Genomic DNA, 23,734 nt, shown 5'->3' on the forward strand with positions numbered 1-23,734 from the left:
GTCCCAGGCCCAGTTCCACTCCAGGCCCCAGCCGCAGTCCCGGCCTTGGCCCCTGGTTCCTGGCCTGGCTGCAGTCCCAGGCTGGCTTCCCAGCCCTGACCACGGCCCTGCTCCCAGCCATGGTTCCAGCCACAGCTCCAGTCTCAGCCCTGACTATGGCCTCACTCCCATCTCCTGACTGCAGATCTCGGGATGGGAGGAGCACAGACAGGGGCAAGGAGGGACACAAGGTAAAAAGTTTGGGGACCACTAATCTGGTGTGTCAATAGCAGCATCATAACATTACTAGAGCTGGACTGATATCTTCATAATAATAGTTGCATAAAGCATCATGATATGATGCTATCTAAATAAGTCATTATCAGTACATCAAAACAGCCATGTTAACTTCAACTCTTCTCAGAACCACTGGGAAAATGGAAAATATCAACATTGTTTGGTGCTGGAGGGAGTTTTTAAAAGGGTATTTCATATATTGGTGCGGGTGTGTAATACAAATTGCCAACACAGGTGCTTGTGTATGTATCTTGGGCCAGATCCCTGAGCTACCCACACGAGCCATGTCTTCAGCAATGAAGCTATGATTTACACTTGTGGAGGGTATCTCTAAATATGAGAACCGGACGTACATATGTGTGTTCGTGTATTCATTGTAGATGGGGCTGGTAACACTGTTTGTTAAAGTTGCTCAGTGCTTCCAGGTGCATTTCAGTTGTTTATAACTTTGCCAAGCCTGCTAATGTAACCATTTAAATTTTCCATGTTGAGTACCTGCCTCAGGATAAAACTTTTTTAAATGACAACCCAAAATAGTTCAGCCATTTCTGAGAACAAGGCTAGAAAAAAATACATTGTTTTGCCCACGTTAAAATTTTCTGATTACCTCTTCTCTGTATAGCTCTAGCTCCCCCATGCTTGGAGTAGGGACTTAAATTTGGCCCAGGATGGTGTTTGTGTCAGGGATGGGCCTTTTGCCATCCTCTTGACAGTCTACCCAAATCTGGCCAAGTTATAAGACTTCTGAAAAATTGTAGTTTACACATGCTCAGTAGAGATGTCATTGATTTTTAGCAACTAAAATCTCTGAAGTTTCTGTCCTCATTGAGCACGGTCCATGACCTTACAGCTCCTAGTGCTGACAAGATTGCACATGCTCCATCCCATCACAGCTCCTACATGTGACTGGACGACACGTGTCATCCTCACAGAGCAACTGAGCATGCTCCCTCCAGCCCATTATTACAGGAGCAAGGCCAGACTTTCCCAGTATGCTTCCAGCTTCTTTGGGCCAGTGTGAGGCCAGGCACTGGAACTGGGACCCTCTCTCCTGTCCTCCAGGCACGGTAGAGAAGGAAGCTGTTCAATTCTAATGTAGAAGGGATAAAAGCTGGGAAAGGAAGAGATTGGGCCGAGGAGTCACTGGGAATGGATTGAATCTGGGACTGGCTGGGCAAGAAGATTGAGACTGGGAGTAAGGAGGATGTGAGGGGGACTTGGATTGTTTTGTATGGAGAGTCTGGGACTGGAAGCTGGGGGAAGGGAAGGTTGGGACTAGTTGGGCAAATAAACTGAGTCAATGAGAGAAATGGTGTGGGACTGAAAGCCAGGAACACTCAAATCAGATGAGCAGCTCCAGTGGGCAGATTGGAGACTGAAATTGACTGGATATAGTGGGACTAGGAACCAGTGTGGGGGAGAACAGGTTTGCAGGGAGTGAGTGGGAGGTGCTGTTGAGAACTGGGACTGGGCAAAAAGACTTGGACAAGGAACCACAGAGGAGGGAAACGGGGGGAGGAGAAGGTGGAGAGGAAACTGAGATTTGATAAGGATCTCACGAAGGAAGACTAATATTGGGGTCCAGTGTGGGGAAGAGACAGATGAGTAGCTGGGAGGGAGAAATTGAGATTGGTTGGGTGGGCAAGCAGGCTAGGATGGTGTGGGGAGGGAGAGGCACTGGGAGTGTGGGGTTTGGGATTTGAACTGCAAGCCTGGACCAGGAAACTTAGGCTATGTCTACATTTGGAGCTCGAGGTGTGCCGTTTGTATAAGCTCTCGTCAAACCAGTGTGCTAAAAATAGTGGTGTAGCCACAGTGGCATGAGTTAGCTGCCCGGAGTACATACTCTTGGGATCCAGTTGGTTTGTACTTATGGAGGCTAGTCTATTCCATAGGTCACCACTACCCCTGCTACTGTGGCTATACTGTTATATTGAGCATGCTAATGTAACTCCCACACCACCGGGGTGTGGTGCTCTGTCCCATCTAGTGGCACTGAGACCACTTAGAGAGAGAATTAATGAGTCTGCTCTACAGCCTTGGCTAACAGCCATATGGCTTTTAGCTCATACAGTAGAAGCTCACGCATTTAGCTCCAGAGGTTCCAGGTTCGATTCTGCCCGCCGATGACTGGGGTCCGTCGGTGTTACGCTATCTCAAAGAGAGCTAGCACAAATATGTCACACCCCCACGTCCATGTGTAGACATAGCCTCAGACTGGATGGGCAAGGAGACTGAGACTGGGAGGAGAAGAAACCTGAGGAGTTGAGAGTGGGACTGGGATAAAGATCCAGGTGTGGAGAATAGATAAGTCTGAGACAGAAATCTGTGGGAGGGGATGGACTAGAAGAATCTGTACCCCCTAGTGCACACTCCCATCCAGAACCTGGAATGAAACCCAAGATTCTTGAGTCTCACGATTCCTCTGCTCTTAACAAAGATGTATTGGAAAAGTATGTGACTCATTCCCTTCTAGTGCTGGTCCACAGAGAGGATGACAACCTGCTTTCTGTTACTCTGGTAGCTCAAAAGGCAGAGGTCTGCGTGGTGGATCTGAAAGGTTCCAACCTGCTGATGATTCACATATATGTCAATTTCTGGGGTTTTTTTTCAGTTTGCAACCTTAATCACATTCTTTTAATGAAGGCTGTGTGTCATTTCCTAGTTTTTTTTTTTTAAAAAGCAAAGTCAAGCAAACTGTGCAGACTTAATTAATTCCCCCCAATGCATATGCAGTATAATTTAGGCTTTAATTACATGATCACATTATACTTTTTCCCCAGGACCCTTGCTTCATTCAATGCAGAGAATGGACCTCTGGAGCCTTCTGCATTCCTCTTCAGTATTGTATAGCAAAGGAGGTTGTTGTCTGCAGGCTTCTTGCCTCATTTATTGCTAGATGAGGCGGAAGAGAGAGGATGGTCCTATGGTTAAGGCAGTTGGATGGTGCCATTGGGGATTGGATTCTATCTCTGCCTCTACCACCTATATGATGCTGGGCAAGTCACTTAAACCAGAATTTTCAGAGGCATCACTAACGGTGTGTTTCTCATTTTGTGTGTGCCTAACTTGTGACCCTGGGATATGATTTGCAGAAACGCTGAGCACTCACAGCTACAATTGACATCAGTGGTTGCTTCAAACATATTAAATGCTATATAATGCTAAGTACTCTGAAAAATCAAGTCCTAGATGTCTCAACTTTGGCCCCCAAAATTAGTGGATGCTTTTTACCTTAACCTGTCTGTGCCTCAGCTCCTGATCTGTAAAAGGAATATAAGGCCACTCCTTCACCTCACAGCAGTGTGATAAAGCTAAATTCATTGTGTGAAGCACTCAGATTCTATGGTGATGAGCGCCACAGAAAAGCCCATGAGGAAAGTAATTATTCTGTCTTCAGAGCAGGGCTTTAATAACGTCTGGTATATAAGGTGTCAGGCCATACATAAATCAGTAATTATTGAATAGTTGCTGTGACGGGTTTGGTCACAGAAAGCCCCTTGGGACTGCCACCTGACATGCTGGAATTAGCTCTGAGCCCGTTTTCCACTGGCAGCTTGGGACTCCAGAACCCTGCCTTGTTGAGCCAGACATGCTAGTCTGCTGGAACACAGACCCAGGTCTTTTCCATGCCCCCAAAGCTGCGAACTTAAGCAAAAACTGGTCAGCCAGTCACCTATCTCCAGCACCCAGACACCCAGCTCCCAATGGGATCCAAACCCCAAATAAATCCGTTTTACTCTGTATAAAGCTTATACAGGGTAAACTCATAAATTGTCCGCCCTCTATAACGCTGATAGAGAGATATGCACAGCTGTTTGCTCCCCCTGGTATTAATCACTTACTTTGAGTTAATTAATAAACAAAAGTGATTTTATTAAGTATAAAAAGTGGGATTTACGTGGTTTCAAATAATAACAGACAGAACAAAGTAAGTTACCAAGCAAAATAAAACAAAACATGCAAGTCTAATCCTAATACATTTAAGAAACTGAATACAGGTGAATCTCACCCTCAGAGATGTTCCAATAAGCTTCTTTCACAGACTAGACTCCTTCCTAATCTGGGCCCAATCCTTTCCCCTGGTACAGTCCTTGTTCCAGCTCAGGTGGTAACTAGGGGATTTCTCATGACTGGCAGCCCCCTTTGTTTTGTTCCGCCCCCTTTTATAGCTTTGGCACAAGGTGGGAATCTTTTGTGTCTCTGGGTCCCCACCCCTTCTTCTAAATGGAAAAGCACCAGGTTTAAGATGGATTCCAGTATCAGGTGACACGATCACATGTCACTGTAAGACCTCATTCTCCATTCTTTCAAGGCTGGCCTGCACATACCCAGGAAGGTTTGCAAGTAAACAGAAAAGGAGGACTTGTGGCACCTTAGAGACTAACCAATTTATTAGAGCATAAGCTTTCGTGAGCTACAGCTCACTTCCTCAGATGCATCTGAGGAAGTGAGCTGTAGCTCACGAAAGCTTATGCTCTAATAAATTGGTTAGTCTCTAAGGTGCCACAAGTCCTCCTTTTCTTTTTGCGAATACAGACTAACACGGCTGTTACTCTGAAACAAGTAAACAGAGTCATTCACAACCAATTGTCCTAGTGAATGGGAGCTATGAAGATTCCAAGCCACCATTAATGGCCCACACTTTGCATAGTTACAATAGGACTTCAGAGTAATACTTTGTATTTCTAGCTTCAGATACAAGAATGATACATTCATACAAATAGGATGAACACTCAGTAGATTATAAACTTTGTAATGATACCTTACAAGACACCTTTTGCATAAAGCATATTCAAGTTACATTCTATTTACACTCATAAGCATATTTCCATAAACATATGGAGTGCAACGTCACAGTTGCTTATTAAGTGAGCGCTGTCTGTCAAGTGCCCTGAATGAGGTTGGGTTACTTTGGGGCATAAATACCATGTGATCATGTAATTAAAGTCTGTATCATAATGCATATTAAGTAAGGGGCCGAATTAGCTGCCGCTACCATACTCATTCAGCTGACAAAGTGTCTTGTTAAAGTAAACTGTGTCTTTTTATTCTCCCTTTGTGCATTTGAATTGTATAGGAACCTAACTGCCTGAGTTAAAAGGATCCTTAACTGCTCTGGTGCAAAGACATTTGTATATTCCAAAATGTTGAGACATCAAATATGTGTTTTAAATGTTAAGTCAGCCAGACTTACTGTGAACTAAATATATCACAATAATTAGTTTTCAGTTTGCTTAAGGTGTTTTAAAGAATTGGCTGTAATTTACAAAATACATACCTAGCAAGTGCCTTTCAAAGCTGACAGATTGGTAGTGTTTCTTGTAACTGTCAGTGATATGTATCTCTTAATTAACTACTAAACACTTAATTTCTCATTATAATGAAGTGATATGTACTGTTCATGTACTATCAAAGTTAACCAAAATGTGTCCTTTTTTTTTTCACTAGCCATTCTCTCCTAGGATTAATAGGAGAAATAGAAGGAATTAGGGGGGTAGTTAGAACTTGGGAGATATGAGTTCAAATACCTGCTATGCCACAGACTTTTTTTATGACCCGGGGCAACTCACTTAGCCTCCCTGCGTCTCAATTCCCCATCTGTAAAATCCAGATAATAGCACTTCCTTAGATCATAAGGGTGTTGTGAGGAGAAAGCATTAATGATTGTAAGGCACTCAGACACTATCCTAATGGGTGCCATCTCCATACCTAAGGGCTCGTCTTCACTGGCAATGTTAAAGTGCTGCCACGGCAGCACATTAACGTGGCTTGTGTGGTCGTGGCAGAGCGCTGGGAGAGAGCTCTCCCAGCGCTCTAAAAAGCCCACCTCCACGAGGGGCGCAGCTCCCAGCACTGGGAGGGCAGGTGCACTGTCTATACTGGCCCTTTATAGCGCTGAAAGTTGCTGTGCTCAGGGGGGTGTTTTTTTCACACCCCTGAGCAAGAAAGTTGCAGTGCTGTAAAGTGCCAGTGTAGACAAGCCCTAAGATAGATAGGAAGATTTTTCTACTCAAAATTAATGTCAAATATTCAAAATTTGTGACCTAATTATTTTATTACCATGGCTCTTCATCTCAATACTCAGCCTCTCTGAAGGTCAAAGTGGTTAACCACAAGTTGCTACAGACCCACTACTATTACACAGCTGGTGTAGACATGCTAGCATTACAATGGCTCCATTTTGGTAGTTTTGTGTATACATACTTGTGCATGCTATTCAAAGTTTCTGATATAAATTGGTTCAGGTTTCTTTTGTCTATCTAATACTCAGCGTAGGTATTAAGTTGAAAGATATTCATGAGCATGCACTCCATCTTGGGTTTCTTTTTTCCCCTTTTGGCTCATCAAATACTAGTTGTAAGCAATGCAACCCATTTCATTCAGAAAGTTCCAAAGAGGAACGAAATGGATTAGAAAAGGAAAAAGAATTTGATTGCAAATGAGGCCTTGATAAAAATTCCTTTTGGGGATCACAATTTCAATGTACTTGAATGAAAGCAAGAGAGACAGAGGAGATTATATGGTGTAATTTCAAAACCGGATGGTTCACTGGCTGTTAAAATAATGTAATATATAGACAAAGTGAAACTCATAGAAGACTTGCTCTGCTGCTCTTACTCCACCAGTGCTCCTAAGTACCACATGAGCTATCTATTACGTACAACAGAACTGGGTCAAAAGAATATTAAAGATGCAAAATCAATCATTTGAAGGTTAGGAAACACCAGCTTTATGGTTACTAATACAATCATTTTCCATAGTTGCCTTGTGGTAGGGTCCCTCTGGAAAAAAATAGCATGTAACTAAAGACATATAACATGTATTCATTGGGGCAAATTTAGGACTCTGAAGGCAACTGTCAGGAAAAAGTTTCCTAACTTTTAAGTGCTTGACTTTGCAAACTAAATAATGTTCTGTTAATGTAGTGAGTAGGTAATCAGTTGCTGGGCTCATGTGCTTGGAGTAAGGAGTGTTCACTGGGGTGGAAAGAGCCCAGCTCAGCTACTGCCCCATGTGTTATCCGCAGAGGGGGCCATGGGCCAGTAGGGCTATGTCCAGATAGGGGGGTGCTCAGTTATCTCTCTTCCTCCACTACCACAGTTCTATCAGATCCCCATACAGTTTGTGCTGCTGCTTTGGCAGTGGAATGAGCTGAACCTTAACATGTTCTGTGTTTGGTTACTCTTTTGGCAGGCTACCAAGATTTTCCAGAGGGACACACGCCAGAGAAAGGAAGTGGTAGGTTTTACTAGGTTAAATCCCAGCAGAAGCAGAACAGAATGTCATGGGACAAAGGAAAGGCACTTGTGTAGTCTGAGGGCTTCCCTGCTGCTTAATTTCAAAGGCCTGCTGTCACAAGAATCTTTTATAATGGAAAATGCTAGGCAACCTAAGTATGGGGAATTACCAGCTCCCCTTATAATATTGATCACCTCATTGTGGTGTTTAGGCCCCATATTGGACATGAGTTATAAACTCGTCTCCTTCCGCTATTTATAAGGAAGATGTCTGGGGAAAAATAATTTCAGCCTCATTTTGTAAACAAGGCATACCAGCACAAGACTTAAGTTTTGCATAGATCTTGTGCTGGTCCTTTACATGGGTAAATTTATGCAATGGTACTTTGGGCAGCAAAGTTTCATTTGCTGATGAGTGGAAACAGGCTACCAAACATACCTGCTGCCATGCTGAAAGGGACAGTCTGCCAAGCTGTGATGGCTAAACTTTGCGTGTTGTGCATGTGGTGGTTAGATGTTGCTTGTAATTATTAGAACTGGGAGCCCTGGCTGTTGGGAGTCTGAAAGGACAGGAAACAGGAAGGCGGGGGGGGGGGGAGGGGTTTGAGGAGGCGGAGTGAGAGCTACCGAGGGTGCAGCAGCAGCAGCAGCTTGGTAAAGAGGTTTCCACTTTACAAATAAAGTCCTGTTGAAGTTTGTTAGTACCTTTCCTGGTTGCTACAACAGTACACTAACACTGAACAATTAGAAAATGTTCCCACACCTATCATACCGCTGCAAATGACTGTAACTAGATGCATCAGTGTCGGTTTCAACTAGGGAGCTCCTGCCTCGGCTGCTGCCAGTACTGGTTCTCCAAGAGCAGTCATTATCCACATCAAAGAATTTTTTTTCCGGTGGATCAAGTTGCTAATGTTACTTTTGCTCCTGTTGGAAAGCACTTCTACAAACCATGATCTTGGCTCCCTCTTTGTTCTCAAAACCTCCCCTGTGCCAGCCTACCACAGTAAAGTACTGATGCAGCTTATCTGCCTTGGCATTGTGCCTTCTCAGCAAAGTTGCTCATGGTTACTCACAGAAGTTTCCTTCCAGACATTTTTGGACTGGTAGCCAGAAGCCTTTCAATATATAATGGACAATGATGCTTTGTCTGACAGGATAGTTGATGCAGTGTAGGTCTGTGCAGTTTGAATACTTGGTTCTCTCACCAACAGAAGTTGGTGCAATAAAAGATATAATCTCACCCACCTTGTTGTTTTGTCTGACAGACAGGCAGATTTAAGGTGTGGATACAAGTTATAGAGAGTGTGTACCCTGAGGGTGGTGGAAAGCATACTGTAAATCATTTCACAGTCAAGGCAGATAAAGAGGTGAAGAATTAGCAATGGAGATTTGTAAAGTAATAGCCACCATTGAAGTGCTGACAACCATGCAATTGCTGTGTCATCATTACACTCTCACTCTCACTTTTCAGTGAGTCTTTCAGTGAGAGTCTTCCAAAAGTATTTCTAGAGTGGAGAGTTCCTCTTGCCAGAGGCGGATTTACCATGAAACAAAGAGTGCGGTGGCACGGGGCCCCCAATGACAGCGGGGACCCCAAAATGCAGGACAAAACTCATCTGACAATCTGCTTCTGAGTCCCGTCTGGTGGCGCAGCAGGGCTCAGGCAGGCAGGCTGCCTGCATTCCATGGCCAGTGGCCCCACGCTGCTCCTGGAAGCGGCTGGCTGCTGGCATGTCTCTGTGTGCCCCGGCAGGGGGGAGGCGGCTCCACCCCCACCCCAGGCAGCACATGGAGACCCGCTTCCCCCCTCTCCCCAAAGGGTGCGCAGAGACATGCCAGCAGCAGGGCAAAGGCAGCTCCCCGCTCACGCTGCCTCCCTCCCTCCATGCCGCACCACTCCTGGAAGCAGCCGACATATCTCTGTGGCCCCTGGGGATTTATGTCTCGGCGCATTGCCCCTGCCCCGAGCGCTGACTCCGCAGTTCCCATTGGCTGGGAACTGCGGCCAATGGGAGCTGCGGAAGCAGCACGCAGAGGACCCCCCTGACCCTCCCACGTAGGAGCCACTGTGAGAGGGGTGTGCTGGTCGCTTTGGGATCTGTGCCACACAAGGTAAGCACTGCCCCCCAGATGCCTACCACACCCCAACCGCTGCCCCAGCCCAAAGCCCACACCCAAACTTCCTCCCAGAGCCTGCACCCCTCACCCCCTCCCACACCTCAATCCCCAGCCCAGAGCCCGCACCGAGCACCCAAACTCCCTCCCAGAGCCTGGGGGGGGCAAAAATGAACTTGTACACAAGGCCCCACTCACTCTAAATCTGCCACTGCCTTTTACAATAACTATTACCTGTTTGTTCTTATCAGTCTGATGCCTCCAAATATGTATACCTTTTAGCCTTACAATTTCTGCATTTCTTGCATTTTCCCTAGTGTAACCTCTGCCACCCATCTATCTATCAAAGCATGCCCTGCACTTATAAAGAATCCCATTTTTAGTTCCATTTGACTGTGGATTTCTTTTTTCTTTTCTTTTTTTTTTTTTTTGGCTCATAGTTTGTTTTCGTAAGCGACTTCTGTTTCCTTTTGTTTGTTTCACTGAAAATATGGGACCTAATTCAGCCACCCTTATCCATACTGTGCTGGGGTAGGCGAGAAAAGGAGGATAGAAGGATCAGGTTCATGGTTTGCCACTGTTACCTTTATTAATGTTGGACATCCAGTCAGGTAGAATTCTGTGATGGACATGTTTACCATATGCATTTCCCCCTCTCTAGAACACATTTGTCCATCAGCCAAAGACAAGACTTTTGTGGTCGTAATGTTTTATCTGTTCATTAACAATATAGTTTACTTACATTCCCATACTCAGGCCATTGTATTTTACAGTTACATTGGTGATAGGGTGACCAGATATTTCGGAAGAATATTAACAGACAAGACTTTTAAGTTTCATTCTTGCATTAAAGCTGTTTGCTATCATTTCAGATCATTATTGTATGTTACATACAGCTAGCTAAAATAGGCTCTCTTTTAACTCTTTATTATAATGTTCCTGAAATATTTAAATTTTAAAAGCCTTCTCTTAACAAAATATTACAGCGCTTGCCATGTACCGAATGCTTTCTTTTGTTTTCAATAACATATCTTAAACTTATGCAATGGTGGCACTCTACTTATATAACCATATCAATTGAAGATAAAAGCAATTGGTCAGGGTAAGTCTCTGTTATGTATTTTTGAACTAATTTATGACTGTTTCTCATTTGCTTTCAAACTGGCTTGAGGTCTGTTGTGTCCAGGAGAGGAAGGATGGTCCCGCGGTTAGAGCACTAGTCTTGGGTTTGCTGCTCTGCCACAGACTTCCTGGGTGGCCTTTGCCAACTCACTTAGCTTCTCTGTGCATCAGTTTCCCATCTGTGAAATGAGGATAATGATGCTGACCTCCTTTGTAAAGCGCTCCGAGAGCTACTGTTGAAAAGTACCTGGGTAGTCTTCCTTTTTCTTCCAGAGACTTATTGCATTATAAGGATTACTCTGATCAGGATGAGCCTGACAATCCTTTGAGGTCCGCTGTGGTGTTCATAAATGATAATGGTAAAATCCTGCCCCACTCCACCTGTGTGGCCATTAAGTGCCCTGACTGCAATGTGATGCAGGAGGGAAGAAGGGGCAGGATTCTGGCACTCCATGTGCAGAGTCTACACCCCTTGTACCCCACAGAGGTGAAGTGTGCCCTGGTGGACATAAAATTGGCTGGAGAGGAGTGGGGGTGAGGCCAGTGTTTCTGGGGTTATGTAGATTCAGCAACTTTTTTCTATGGAGTTGGGCAGTGGGGTGAGTACAGCCTCCTGGAGCCTGAGGGGTAACAGAGTAATTCCAGTTACTGTTTCACAGTCTGGATGTGGGGGACAAAACGTTTCTCCCTTGTGCCATAGGACATCCCCCAGCACATAATCCAGGCAGGCTGCACCCTGGCACAAGTTTTGGCTCAAAGTGCTTTAGAGCAAATGTCCAAGAGCTGGATTTAAACTTGAATATGTAGCCAGATTGAATGAGGATGGTTTGAAAAAAGCAAATTTGACCTTTAAGAGATTCATTCTGTGTTAGGTTTACTATCTGGACAGTCGCTGCAGGAATTTCTAGTGTTTGCTCTTTAAGATTCAAATAAGACTTAACCAGGAAGATACAGAAGTTCAAACAAACCAACCTCAGGACAACACACATACAAAGAAATTATTCAATAATACAGTTGTAGAAAAACAAGTTAACAATAATAGTAACCGTACATTGCAGCATCGGGGACGCTGGAACGGGGGGGCTATGGCCCCTCCACTTTTTACCAGCCGTAAATGTGAGCAATGAGGGAGGGAGTGGAGAGGAGCGAGCGGGAGGTGGGGTTTTGGGGGGAAGAGGTGGCATGGGGGTGGCGACTTGGGGAAAAGGGGCAGCATGAGTGTAGGGCCTGGGGGGTATGGACAGTATGAAGGCGGGGCCTTGTGGGCAATGGGTAGTGCAAGGGCAGGGCCTCGGGTGCGGGGGAAGGGTTGGCACAACGGGGTGGGGCCACAGTTCAGCTGCCCACCATTCCCCCCCTACACACACACTTTTGGGGACCTTCCATCACCCCGGTGCAGTGTACAGTGAAAGAAGTTACTAAGGCAAAACCGGAAACTTTTTCTCTTTCTTTTTGCAGTAATACTAAGCTGCAAAATTCAGATACAGATCAAACCCTTCCAGAGATTTAGAAATATTCATGTTCAGGGATCTGATTCAGAGCTGTGAACTTCAGATCTGAACTTCCCCAAAGAACCAGAAATCCAATTGGTCTCCAATGTAGGGGAGAGTTGGACCTGGGTTCCCATACAACATCCATCCATTATAGTCGTATCATTTAAGTCTTATGCTGGCAAAAATCCTATTGAATTGAGTTCAGTGGGAATTTCACTCGAATGAGGACTTCAGCATAGGGCACCATAAGATTGTCTCTTTGCAAACCCCTGAAGATCAAATTAAAGCAGAATCAATGCTAAAATGTTTGTTGATCTGCTTTTCCTGATGGTCTCTGATGTGGTCTTGTAGCTCCATACCTATTTTCTAGTGCTGGCCAACAAATGGAATTTCCATTCTACAAAAATAATTAAGATTTTGACATTTTGTTTTCATCCCAAATTGGAAAATTTTCTCCTCTGCAAGGGCAATTTCATGGTAGCTGACACTGGTGGTAGGGCTGTCTGCAGTTGGTAGTTCCCCTCCATTAGGGGAATTTTCTGATGACCAGCTATTGCCAGATTCTGGCCCCCTGGAGCTTCCTGAGTGGCCCAAAGAGTCTGAAAAAATATAAAACAGAATCTCTCCCTAAATGTTCAGTGGAAAGAAACCTACTTGTGAAGCAAAGCATGATGTAATGAGAGGCCATTCCTAATATTAAATACTTTTTTGATATTAAAATGACTGGGCCTCTTTAATAATTACGTTATGCTGGGACTGACAAGAAGAAGCCAGGTTCATAGCAGTCTTGTCTGGTATTAATTGGATTAATTACAATTAAAGAGTGTTATAATTTTTTTCCTGAAAGACCAATATGATGTGCTAGACTGTATCAGCACACTCTACTGAAAACAAAAATAGCCACAAAAAAGCGATTTGTGTGTGTGTATAAATATCTGCATATATAAATAAAATATTTGTATGATACTGCAAGGTGAGATGTGACTCATGAATTCATCTTTGATTAAAACTTGAAAGCAGTAATAATATAGTGAATCTAATGAAAAACAAATGATACAAATGCACATTGTAACTAAACCCATCATATTAAACCATTCAGCAATCTACAGTATAGTTCTGATGCAAGAATTGTATCCAAGCCTATGAATTTTTCTTCTTTCTCTTCCTCCTCCCCCACTTTTATTTAAAAGGTGGTACTATTATTATTACTGTGGCTGTTTGATGTATGTATTTGTATTGCAGTAGCACATAGGCACCTCAGTCATGGACTAGGACCCCACTATGCTAGGCACTGTATAAGCAGAACAAGCTGACAGTCACAGGCCCAGAGAGCTTACAGTTAAACATGACTGGATGGGATACTTGAAAAACCGAATGGAAATTATATATAATCCAAGGAGACCTTATTTTACATTCTCAATGTTTTATTTTTGCAGGCAGAATAGCTAGTCACAGTTTTCTATGTTGCCTTTTGGGGTTCTATTGGGATTTTCTCAAGTTAGCAGTGTCTTTCCATCAGTCTGCTTGTTGATCTTCTGCTGAAGCCAGTAGGAGTTCTGTGTAAAAACTGATGGCAGGGTATAGTTTTAAGTGTCTATTGGTACATTGTATTTACAGACATTTTAAGGTTACTTGAAGTTTTGCTAACCTCATAGGTTCACACCTGCCAAGACTTTCTAGGTAGTCTTTAAAGTAATTGGAGGTAGGGAGGAGGAGGAGAAGAAGAGGAGCATTTACTTAGTTTATATAATCTGGTATATACTGCCAGTGTACCAGAGAGGACAAAGATAACATTTTACTGTAACAAAATTAAGAATGAAAAGAATACCTGTCCCAAAGAGTTTACATAAAAGTCTAAGGAGAATGGCGAAAGAAGCAAGAACTATTATAACAAACTGGGGAATAACAGATGAGGCAGTAGTACTGCAGAAAGTATTCCCAGAAGTACTGGGAGTTACAGTGGATCACAAACTGAATATGAGCCAACAATATGACACAGTTGCAAAAAGGCTAATATTCTGCTGGGATGTATTCATAGGACCATTGTGTGTCTCTACTCAGCACTGGCGAGGTGTCGGCCAGAGTACTATGTCCAGTTTTGGGTGTTACACTTAATTTAAAAAAAAAAAAAAAAAGGGAGGGGGGACAGCTGGAGAGAGTCCAGAGGAGAGCAAGCAAAAGGATAAAAGGTTTAGAAAACCTGACTTCTGAGAAAAGGTTGAAAGAAGTGGGCATGTTTTGTGTTGAGAAAAGAAGACTGAGGGGGAACCTGGTAAGTCTCCAAATATGTTATTGGATGTTACAGAGACGACTGTGATCACATGTTGTCCTACCTCCAATGGACATGGAGAAGAAGGACATGCAGGTTAGATATTAGGAAAAAATTTCTAGCTCTAAGGATAGTTAAGCTCTGTAATAGGCTTCCGAGGGAGATTGTGAATCGCTATCACTGGAGGTGTTTAAGAACAGATTAGATAAACATCTGTAAGATGTGGTTTAGGTTTATTTAGTCCTGCCTCAGAGCAGTTGGATGAACTACATCACCTCTTGAGGTCCCTTCCAGCCCTATGTTTCTATGATTCTATAAGTGCAACTAAATGAGGAAGGTGATGCTCTACTGTGCAATACTGATACCTGATGTGGTGTTATAAGAAACAGAGGCAGATCCTGTAAAGTAATTACCTCAGCCAGATACCAGTATATTGTTTCTTACACCTATATGTGTTTGCACTTATTTCATTTTTGTTTGTCTATCAGCTTTTTTCCACTTTGAATATCATAGACTGATAAATTACATTTGATTTCTCTTTCACTTATTTCTTTATTAGCAGCTGGTATAGTTATTTGAGCAACTATCAGGTACATTTGATAACGATTATATTCATTTGTATAACCTTTACTTGACTCTTAGCTTCTACAGTAACTCGATATTCCATTCTGCATTTTACTTTGTGCATACCGTAGCTTAAAGCAAACATTGTTTGTTGATTATTGTAGCTGAACTCTATTGCAATAGTCTATTCCTGTTAGTGTCATTTAACTACTAATCTGTCAACAAGTAAAAACATTTTTTATGATATCCTGTGCTGTGTAAATTTACTAAAATATGACAGATATTGACTTTGTGGCTTGTGACACATTCAGCAGTAATGTCAATTGATCTAATGTTTTCCTGTTGTGTTGTGTTTTTTGATCTTTGCTATCTGGGATTTTTACTGCCCACTATGTGCTTCAGTAATCTGTTGGAAACTCTGATTTGCTTAAATTAATTACAGTAAATCACTGACCTTTTAAACGGGGCCTGTTGGAATAAGAACCTGTGACTTATTTAGCGAAGTATGAATTTTACACAGGAATGTCCTAAGAGAAGAGTAACACTGCATTTGAACCGAGTTCTCGTGTACTATATAACAGTAATAAAATATTTACTATATGTTATATAAGTAGTCCGTTACTAACCCCAGTCTCTTGAGGAATCTTGCCTCCATACAGAGCTGAGTCAATCACAATTCAAGTTTTTGGATTACATTTAATCTCCCAAACAGGGTAATAATTTAAAAAATGAAACCAGCAGGAATGTTTTAATAAGCAGGATGTAACACTAATGAATCCAGCTTAGGCGCTAATCCTGCTATGGCACATGAGCCTAGAAAAACACTGTGACTCAGTCTCAGATGCTAACTATTGTAGCATCAAATACTTTCTATGTCGACCACATTTCCATTATCCCTGCATTTTTCAAGCTTTCTACATGGAAGTGGATTAAAGCTCGTTCATTTGAATCTACAGAGATTCACCGTAATGTATTGTGCTCAGAGGATGTGTCTAGAGCTAAACAATGGGCCAGGTCCTGGGGTATGGCCAGGCTGCATGGGGGCTCTCTTCCCATTCTCTGGGGCCACTCCTCAGATATAAACTGAAGCAGTTTAAGGAAATTAATCCTGGACATCTGCTCAATGGAGCCGTGTTCTGGGCATTCCTCTTCACTGCATCGCCTGCGCTGGCAGCAGGAAGGAGTGGAGCTGTAGATGCCTCTATGACAGCTCTGCATCAATGGCTATAATCCTTCCGAGATGCCACATCTCTGCTGGTGATGTAGAGTATTACCGACCTCAAGCAGTTGGAAATCATAAGTCACTCCCTCAAAAATCACAAAATGGGTGTAAAACTTATGAGTGGGGTTTTTGGTGGGGTTTTCTTTTTTGGGGGGCAGGATTAGAGCCTAATCTGGATTCATTAGTGTTATATCCTGCTTATTAAAACATTGTGGGGGGGAGTTGGGTTTTTCTGTTTTAAATAAGCTTGGGGTTCTTTTTATTTGCTTATTGGTTTTGGACCCCTTAACATTCACTCAGGTCACATTTTGATGCTTTTCTCCACAACTACAAGAGCTAGATTTATTATTTTATTTTTTTAATGAAAGCTGAGATTCTCCCATAATCATTTGAATACAGGATCTGGGGATTTAAGAAAAAACACTGTATATCACCAAGACTTTCAATAAAATTAATGAGAGTTGGCAACGCTATGATGATGTGGGGCAAAGGAACTGCACCATACCAGATTTGCCTCAGCATCACAATATTTCTTATTATTTTATCTCCTGTAGGGTTCAGATGATTCTTGGTGATTCATTCAAAAAAATCTGGACATTTATCCCAAGCTTCTGAACGTGTATTATTTTATAAATTATACTGCTATCTTGTGAGAAAAGACTTTCTTCTGAGATTCCCAGTATTCCTTGATTCATCTGGGAGCATAATACAATTAGAATAGCACTTTATATGAATCTATACTTCTGCTCTTTAAGTGAATTTCACCCAGGAGTTCAGAGAAAGGGTGGGCCAGGGTTTTAAAATTAATATATAAGTATCTGAAAAAAGAGATTTGGATTTGTAGTTTGGCTAAAATTCAAGTAGGTTGGTATTTTTTTTTTTTTTCCTTTTGGTCCAGTGAGAGAGAAGCAGGCAAGGCCGGTGTTCTCTTAATTTACATTTTAGGATTTTTGTATATTTTTGTTAAAGGTATGGGAATTTTACCCACCATTTGGCAGTTTATATCAAGAATAAATGGATTGTCATTTTGATTTACACACTGCATGCCACTGACATAACTCATATTTGATGTTTCCTTATTCTAGATCTCCAGACAAGAACATGGCTTCTGATGAAAGGGAGATAGTGGTTTGGGTATGCCAGGAGGAGAAGATTGTGTGCGGACTGACAAAGCGCACAACCTGTGCTGAAGTGATCCAAGCTCTACTAGAGGAACATGAAGCTACATTTGGAGAAAAAAGGTTTCTTTTTGGACAACCTCATGATTATTGTATCATAGAAAAATGGAGAGGCTCTGAGCGGGTCCTTCCCCCGCTGACAAAAATGCTGAGACTTTGGAAGGCCTGGGGAGAAGAGCAACCCAATTTGCACTTTGTTCTGGTGAAGTCAGATGCTTTCCTCTCATTTCCATTGTGGAGGACAGCGGAAGCAAAGATAGTACAAAACATAGGAAGACAATGGGAGCTCAGCCCAGTGAATTACATGAAGATGTTGCCAGTGGATAAGCAAAAGAGGATTGTTAGAAAGACTTTCCGGAAACTGGCCAAACTTAAACAGGACAATACTCTGCAAGACCGAGACAATATGGAGACATTGATTCATCTGATCATTTCCCAAGATCATACCATTCATCAGCAAGTAAACCGAATGAAGGAATTGGATATGGAAATTGAAACATGTGAAGCCAAATTCCACCTAGTTCAGGTAGAAAATGATGGAGAAAATTATGTGCAGGATTCTTATTTAACGGCCATTCCAAATGATGCTGAGCAACAAACAAATGTGCCACATGGTCAACATCAGATGCATGAATACTTGAGCAAAAGTGATGGAATTTTGCAGATGGAAGAAGGACTGAAACATCACAAACTATTAATTGAAAAGCTCTGTGCTGAAATTGAAAAAGAGGTAAAATGTGCATGCACTGAAACAAATGGAGATGGTAAATGCATGGCAGAGACTTTAAATGGCCAACTAGAATCCTCAAATTTAGAAAGTGTCACATATGAGTTGGAAAAAAGTACGAAAGATGGCTTGAGAATCCACTCTCACTTGAGCTGCATTCAGAAAGAGCTTACCTACAGGGACTTGCTGCTGCAAAAGAAGGAAAAAGAATATGAACTCCTTGCAGAAGAATTTAATTCACTGCATATCAAAGACAAAACTGAATCCAGATGTCCAGCTAGCAAAGAGCAAGCCAAAGGCAGCGAGGTTACCAGCAAGTGTGTCGCAATGCCAGACTTTGTTCGTAAAGTGACTAATTTAGACATAAATGATACGGACTCTGACACTGGAATCAGCTCGACTCATAGTCAGGACTCTGAAACGGCTTTAGGAGACATGATACTGTTGTCAACATAGCTGGAGACCATCGTGAACATGACAAAGAGCAATATAAAAATAACCGTCTTTGGGGGATATTTATCCTTTTAATACTCTTGTTATCATAGGGTATGTCTACACTGCAGCTGGAAGTGAGCCTCCCAGCCTGGGTAGACAGACTTGTACTAGTAAGGCTTGAGCTAGCTCTCCAAAAACAGTAGTGTGGATGTTGCAGCTCGGGTTGCAGCCCAGGCTCTAAAGCCTGCCCGACCCCCTAGGCTTGAGAGCCCCAGCTGCAGCCCAAACATCGATATCCACTGTTCTTAGTGCGTTAGCTTGAGCCCCACTACAGCAATCTGTCTATTCAGGCTGCGAGGCTGTGGTATAGACATGTCCGTATCATCTCGGACCTGAAGGTGTTGACCACTCTGGCCCCAATCCAACAAAGCACTTTAGCATGTGTGTAACTGTGAACACAAGGGACTACACATGTGCTCAAACTGACACACATACTTTAGCATGTAAATAATCCCATGTGCTTCCAGTTACACACATGCTAAAGAATTTTGCTGGATTGGGGCCTGAGTGCTTAGTGTTTTGTAAGACTGAGCTTCATTGAGACAAAAGTATTCTGATGGGAGATTGGCCTGAACCAAAATTCCTGATCTGAAACCCCCTAATCTCTCTGGGTCCATCTCTACATCTGACTAATCTTTTAGGAATGTGGACATAAGGGATAGACCAACTTAGACAGACAACTTGATTCTCTGCTCCATTACACTAGCTTTATTCAACTGGAGTAACAGGGTGTAGGATAAGGCACATAATTGGTTAAAATGTAGTTTTATGATACTGTAGAGCAGATATAAAAAGCAAATACTTTTTACATTGTATATTTAAATTTCATTACCACAGATCACAAAGGGTAAAATTTTCAAAAGCACTTAAGTACCATTTTCAGAAGTGACTGAGGTACATAGATTTATGTCTACACTGCAATTAAAACCCAATGGCTGGCCCATGTCAGCTAAGGGGCTGTTTAATTGTAATTTAGACATTCAGGTTTGGGCTCGGGCTGGAGCCCAAACATATACCTCGCAATTAAACAGCCCCTTAGCCTAAGCCCCTTGAACACAAATCAGCTGACATGGGCCAGCTGTGGGTGTTTAATTGCAGTGCAGACATACTCTAGCAATCTCAGTCACATTGACTTTCAGCAAGATTTAGAGTCAAAAGCTAATCTGGAATAGGGTAAATGAGAATTTAAAGAGAATTGTTCCTGATTTAATACCATGTTTGGAATTTCTCAGTCCAGAATGAGAGCTTCCATACATGGAGTTAATAAGGAATAATTAATTAGGAATAGGTTTATTGGAATAACTCCCTGTGGTAGACAAGCTCTTAGGCTTCTGGAGACTAGATCTTCAGATATTTAGGACCTAACTACCATTGAAATTGGTGGGAGTTAGATGCCTAATACTTTTGAGGATCTGGCCCCTAAGTCACTTAGGAATGTTTGAAAATTTACCCTGAAACCTGACTAAATGTATTTAAGGGGAACTATGTACAGTGCTAGCTAAGCAACACAAAGTTCACTCAGATCCTGGACTTAAGTCTTAAATGATGAATGAAAAGATGACATTTAGATGGCATAAATCTAAAAGAATTTCAACTATGTTCTTTTCCTTTCCTATACTTTGGTGTTCATTAGGGTCCTCCCATCACCCTCAAGTGTCTGCCAGTCATCTGGTTTTCAAAATGACTAGAAAACTATGGTGATAAGATTGTAAATATGACTTTGGAGAGCAACATTTCCTGAACACCACAAATTGTTTGTTTTTTAAAGACTTGTGAACTCTGGACTTTATGAAGAGGGTTTGTGTTTGCAGGTATCTGTCTTGGCTGACAATATATTTTATCACTCAACATTATATAGAATACTTGGGATGCTTCAAGTGTAACGTGGAGCTCAGATACATGCGTTCTGATGGAAACTCAGATTTACAGCAAACAAGATATCTTAACTTTTTAATAATTTATTAACACAACTCAGCATCTTTTGTACTCTGTGTGTCATGTACTGATATTAGACGTTGCATGCACTTCTCAGTTCAGAACTTTGAATGTTGAGGGCAGGCTAATGTATTTCATGAGTTCTTGTGCAGTTAGAGATTTTGTCTGTGTCAGCAGTTTTTATAAATACAGTTTCTAGCCTGTCTTTTCCTATTGAAATTCTTTCCTGTGCAGAAGGCCAGCACAATGTCTTTGGGCCACTTAATTCCCACATATGCCCTTCATCAAAATAGGGTTTTTTTTTTGCAGAGCTGGGTGAGTAATTGATTTTTAAATTAGGTGGCAATTCCAAAAATAATAATATGAAGAATTAGGTTTGGATTGAACTAAATCTGAAAATTTCCAGAATTTTCAGTGAATCAGAAGAGTCCATTTCAGCTCTGCTCTGGAGTAGGGATTCAAACTTGGGTTTCCCACATCCCAGGTGAGTGCCCTCCTAGAAGGTTAAAATGAGGGAAAGAGACACCAGCAGCTTCACTGCATTTGCTGCCACCAACACCAGCTACTGCTGATTGCTTTGCGACTTGCTCAAACCATATATGTCAAATCTGCGGATTGACCAAAACTACATTTTCCATTGAACAGACAATTAGTATGAAAACAATTTTGCCTAGCTCTCTTTATGTGATCCACAGACCTTGTGCTGGCCCTTCACAAAAAGGTGAATTTCACCCACACTGCATGCTTGATTGTGCACCCATCCCTTGTAATGTGCAGATTTGAAGGATATTGCTTTCTATTGAGGAAAAAAAACCCAAGAAAACCAAGGCTGGATACAATTTTATTTAAAAAATAATCCACAATGGTTTGAAGCTCAGCCTCACTGTCTGAATCAAACCTGAATTCCTTAGATAGGCTTACATAAGAAATGCCATACAGTACATGCTCAGTGCTGTTTTAGCTCCCACCTGTCGCTAAATCCCTTATTAATTCAAACTTAGCACACCATCCAGGTATTTTGGGGGAAAAAAACACTTTCCCAATTTTATCCTTTTGTCGTCTTTCCCTACTCAATTAATAGAACATAAGAACGGCCATATTGGGTCAGATGAATGGTCCATCTAGCTCAGTATCCTGTCTTCCAACAGTGGCTAATGCCAGATGCTTCAGAGGGAATGATCAGAACAGGGCAATTATCGAGTGAACCAGCCCCAGTCATCCAGTCCCAGTTTCTGGCTGCCAGAGGCCTAGGGACACTCAGAGCATGGGGTTACATCCCTGACCATCTTGGCTAAGCGCTATTGATGGACCTATCCTCCATGAACTTATCTAATTCTTTTTTGAATCCAGTTATAGTTTTGGCCTTCACATCCCCTGGCCATGAGTTCCACAGAAAATTGTCTTTCTCCTAGATTGGCTACGATTTTTGCCTTCCCTTGGGAACTGCAAAATATTAAACCCTTATGTTCATTTCCTGTCTCTCAAGTCATGTTTCTCTGGCCCTTGAACTCTGATTTTATGACTCATGCAATTCCATTGGGTGAGCAATGCTTGAATAAGGGAAGCACAAAGAAGTGCTGCATGGTGGTGCAACAGCTCAGAGTGAGGGGGAAAAAAATCTCTGCACCAAAGAATAAAAGGGTATGAATTAGAGTACAATATAGGGAAAGTCAGGACACTGGATTCAGGAGGAGGAAGGGAGAAGTGTTATTTTGATGCCAGATAGTTATCTGTTGAGGATGGGGAAGAATAGCCAGATGAGTGGGCCTGCACCACTGCTATTTTGAGTTGGGATAATTTGGATTCAGATATGTATCCAGGACAAGAACCTCAGTTGTTATAAAATGGTGTAGCTGAAGTCAGTGAAGAGGCACTGATTTACACCAGATGAGAATTTGGTCTGCAAACTCGCAAGGGCTTCACTGAAGAATTCCCTCTTGCATATATAAAATAACCTATATAACCTCTGTTATTTTCCCAGTGTATCCTGGATATAATTTCATGTTTCTGCATGATTAATGTGTAATTTTACAAATTTTGATAGAACCAGATAAGTAAAAATTTAATTACCTGTTTCAGGCTCTTGACGACGCTTTCATTTAGAAGACAAATAAAAGAACATAATTATCACTTGATTATGTAGAAGTGTACAGTATTTGCCATTCATTTACATGGTCAATAATTACAGTGTAATTGCAGAATTATTACATGATTATCTATATTCTGCAATACCCAACAAATTTTCACTTCAAAACTAAGGGCCAAATTTGATCCTCCAATCTGAGTGCATAAAGTGGAGGGATGGGGGAAATGTCTTGTGTGAAATATGTGCATGTATTTATGGGCCCTAATGCAGTGCATCTGAGTCTAGCAAATAGGTTAAAGTTCAGAGTTGAACCTTCATTCTAAGGCTTGAGGCTGACAACACATATAAGCTACCACTTTTCCCAAAGGCATCATTGTTGATTTTTTTACATTTCCACTCTTTAATGAAACAGACTACTGGAGTATCCATGGTGGCATTATTGATGATTGAAATTCAAATGGTATATTGTATGGCAAAAAGCATATGTGATGGGTTTGGTCACAGAGATCACCTGATCTGCTGAAATTACCTCTGATTTCCAGTTCCAAAAATAATCCCCCCTGCCACCTTGGGACTCCAGAACCCTGCCTTGTCGAGTCAGACATGCTAGCCCGCTGCAACACAGACCCAGGTTAACACAGACCCAGCTGCAGACTTAACTGAAAACAGCTCAGCAGGTTACCATTCTCCAGCACCCAGACACCCAGTTCCCAATGGGATCCAAACACCAAATAAATCTGTTTCACTTTGTATAAAGCTTATACAGGGTAAATTCATAAATTGTCCGCCCTCTATAACACTGATAGAGAGAGATGCACAGATATTTCCTTAATTGGAAATTAATCACTCTGTGTTTATTAATAAACAAAAGTGATTTTATTAAGTATAAAAAGTAGGATTTAAGTGGTTTCAAATAATAACAGAGCAAAGTAAGTCACCAAGCAAAATAAAGCAAAAACACTCAAGTCTAAGCCTAATACATGAAGAAACTTATTACAGGTAATATCT

The 23,734-nt window shown here is 42.0% G+C and overlaps 1 protein-coding gene across 4 annotated transcripts in view; it reads left to right on the forward strand.

Annotated features, from left to right (window-relative positions):
* RASSF9 (Ras association domain family member 9) overlaps positions 1-22,752 on the forward strand; it is a 33,935-nt gene extending 11,183 nt beyond the window's left edge. For 2 of the 4 annotated variants that reach the window (XM_073327609.1, XM_073327610.1), the window contains exon 2: positions 17,391-22,752. In XM_073327609.1, coding sequence (XP_073183710.1) covers positions 17,391-18,666 — 1,276 coding nt within the window. In that variant the 3' untranslated portion in view covers positions 18,667-22,752. Of the gene's footprint in view, positions 1-7,491; positions 7,519-9,607; positions 9,633-17,390 lie in introns of those variants that run through there. The other 2 variants (XM_073327611.1, XM_073327612.1) reach the window with 2 other exon arrangements.
* The last annotated feature ends 982 nt before the right edge of the window (positions 22,753-23,734 follow it).

This window comes from Lepidochelys kempii, chromosome 1 (genome assembly GCF_965140265.1).
Source record: "Lepidochelys kempii isolate rLepKem1 chromosome 1, rLepKem1.hap2, whole genome shotgun sequence".
Classification (NCBI taxonomy): domain Eukaryota; kingdom Metazoa; phylum Chordata; order Testudines; family Cheloniidae; genus Lepidochelys; species Lepidochelys kempii.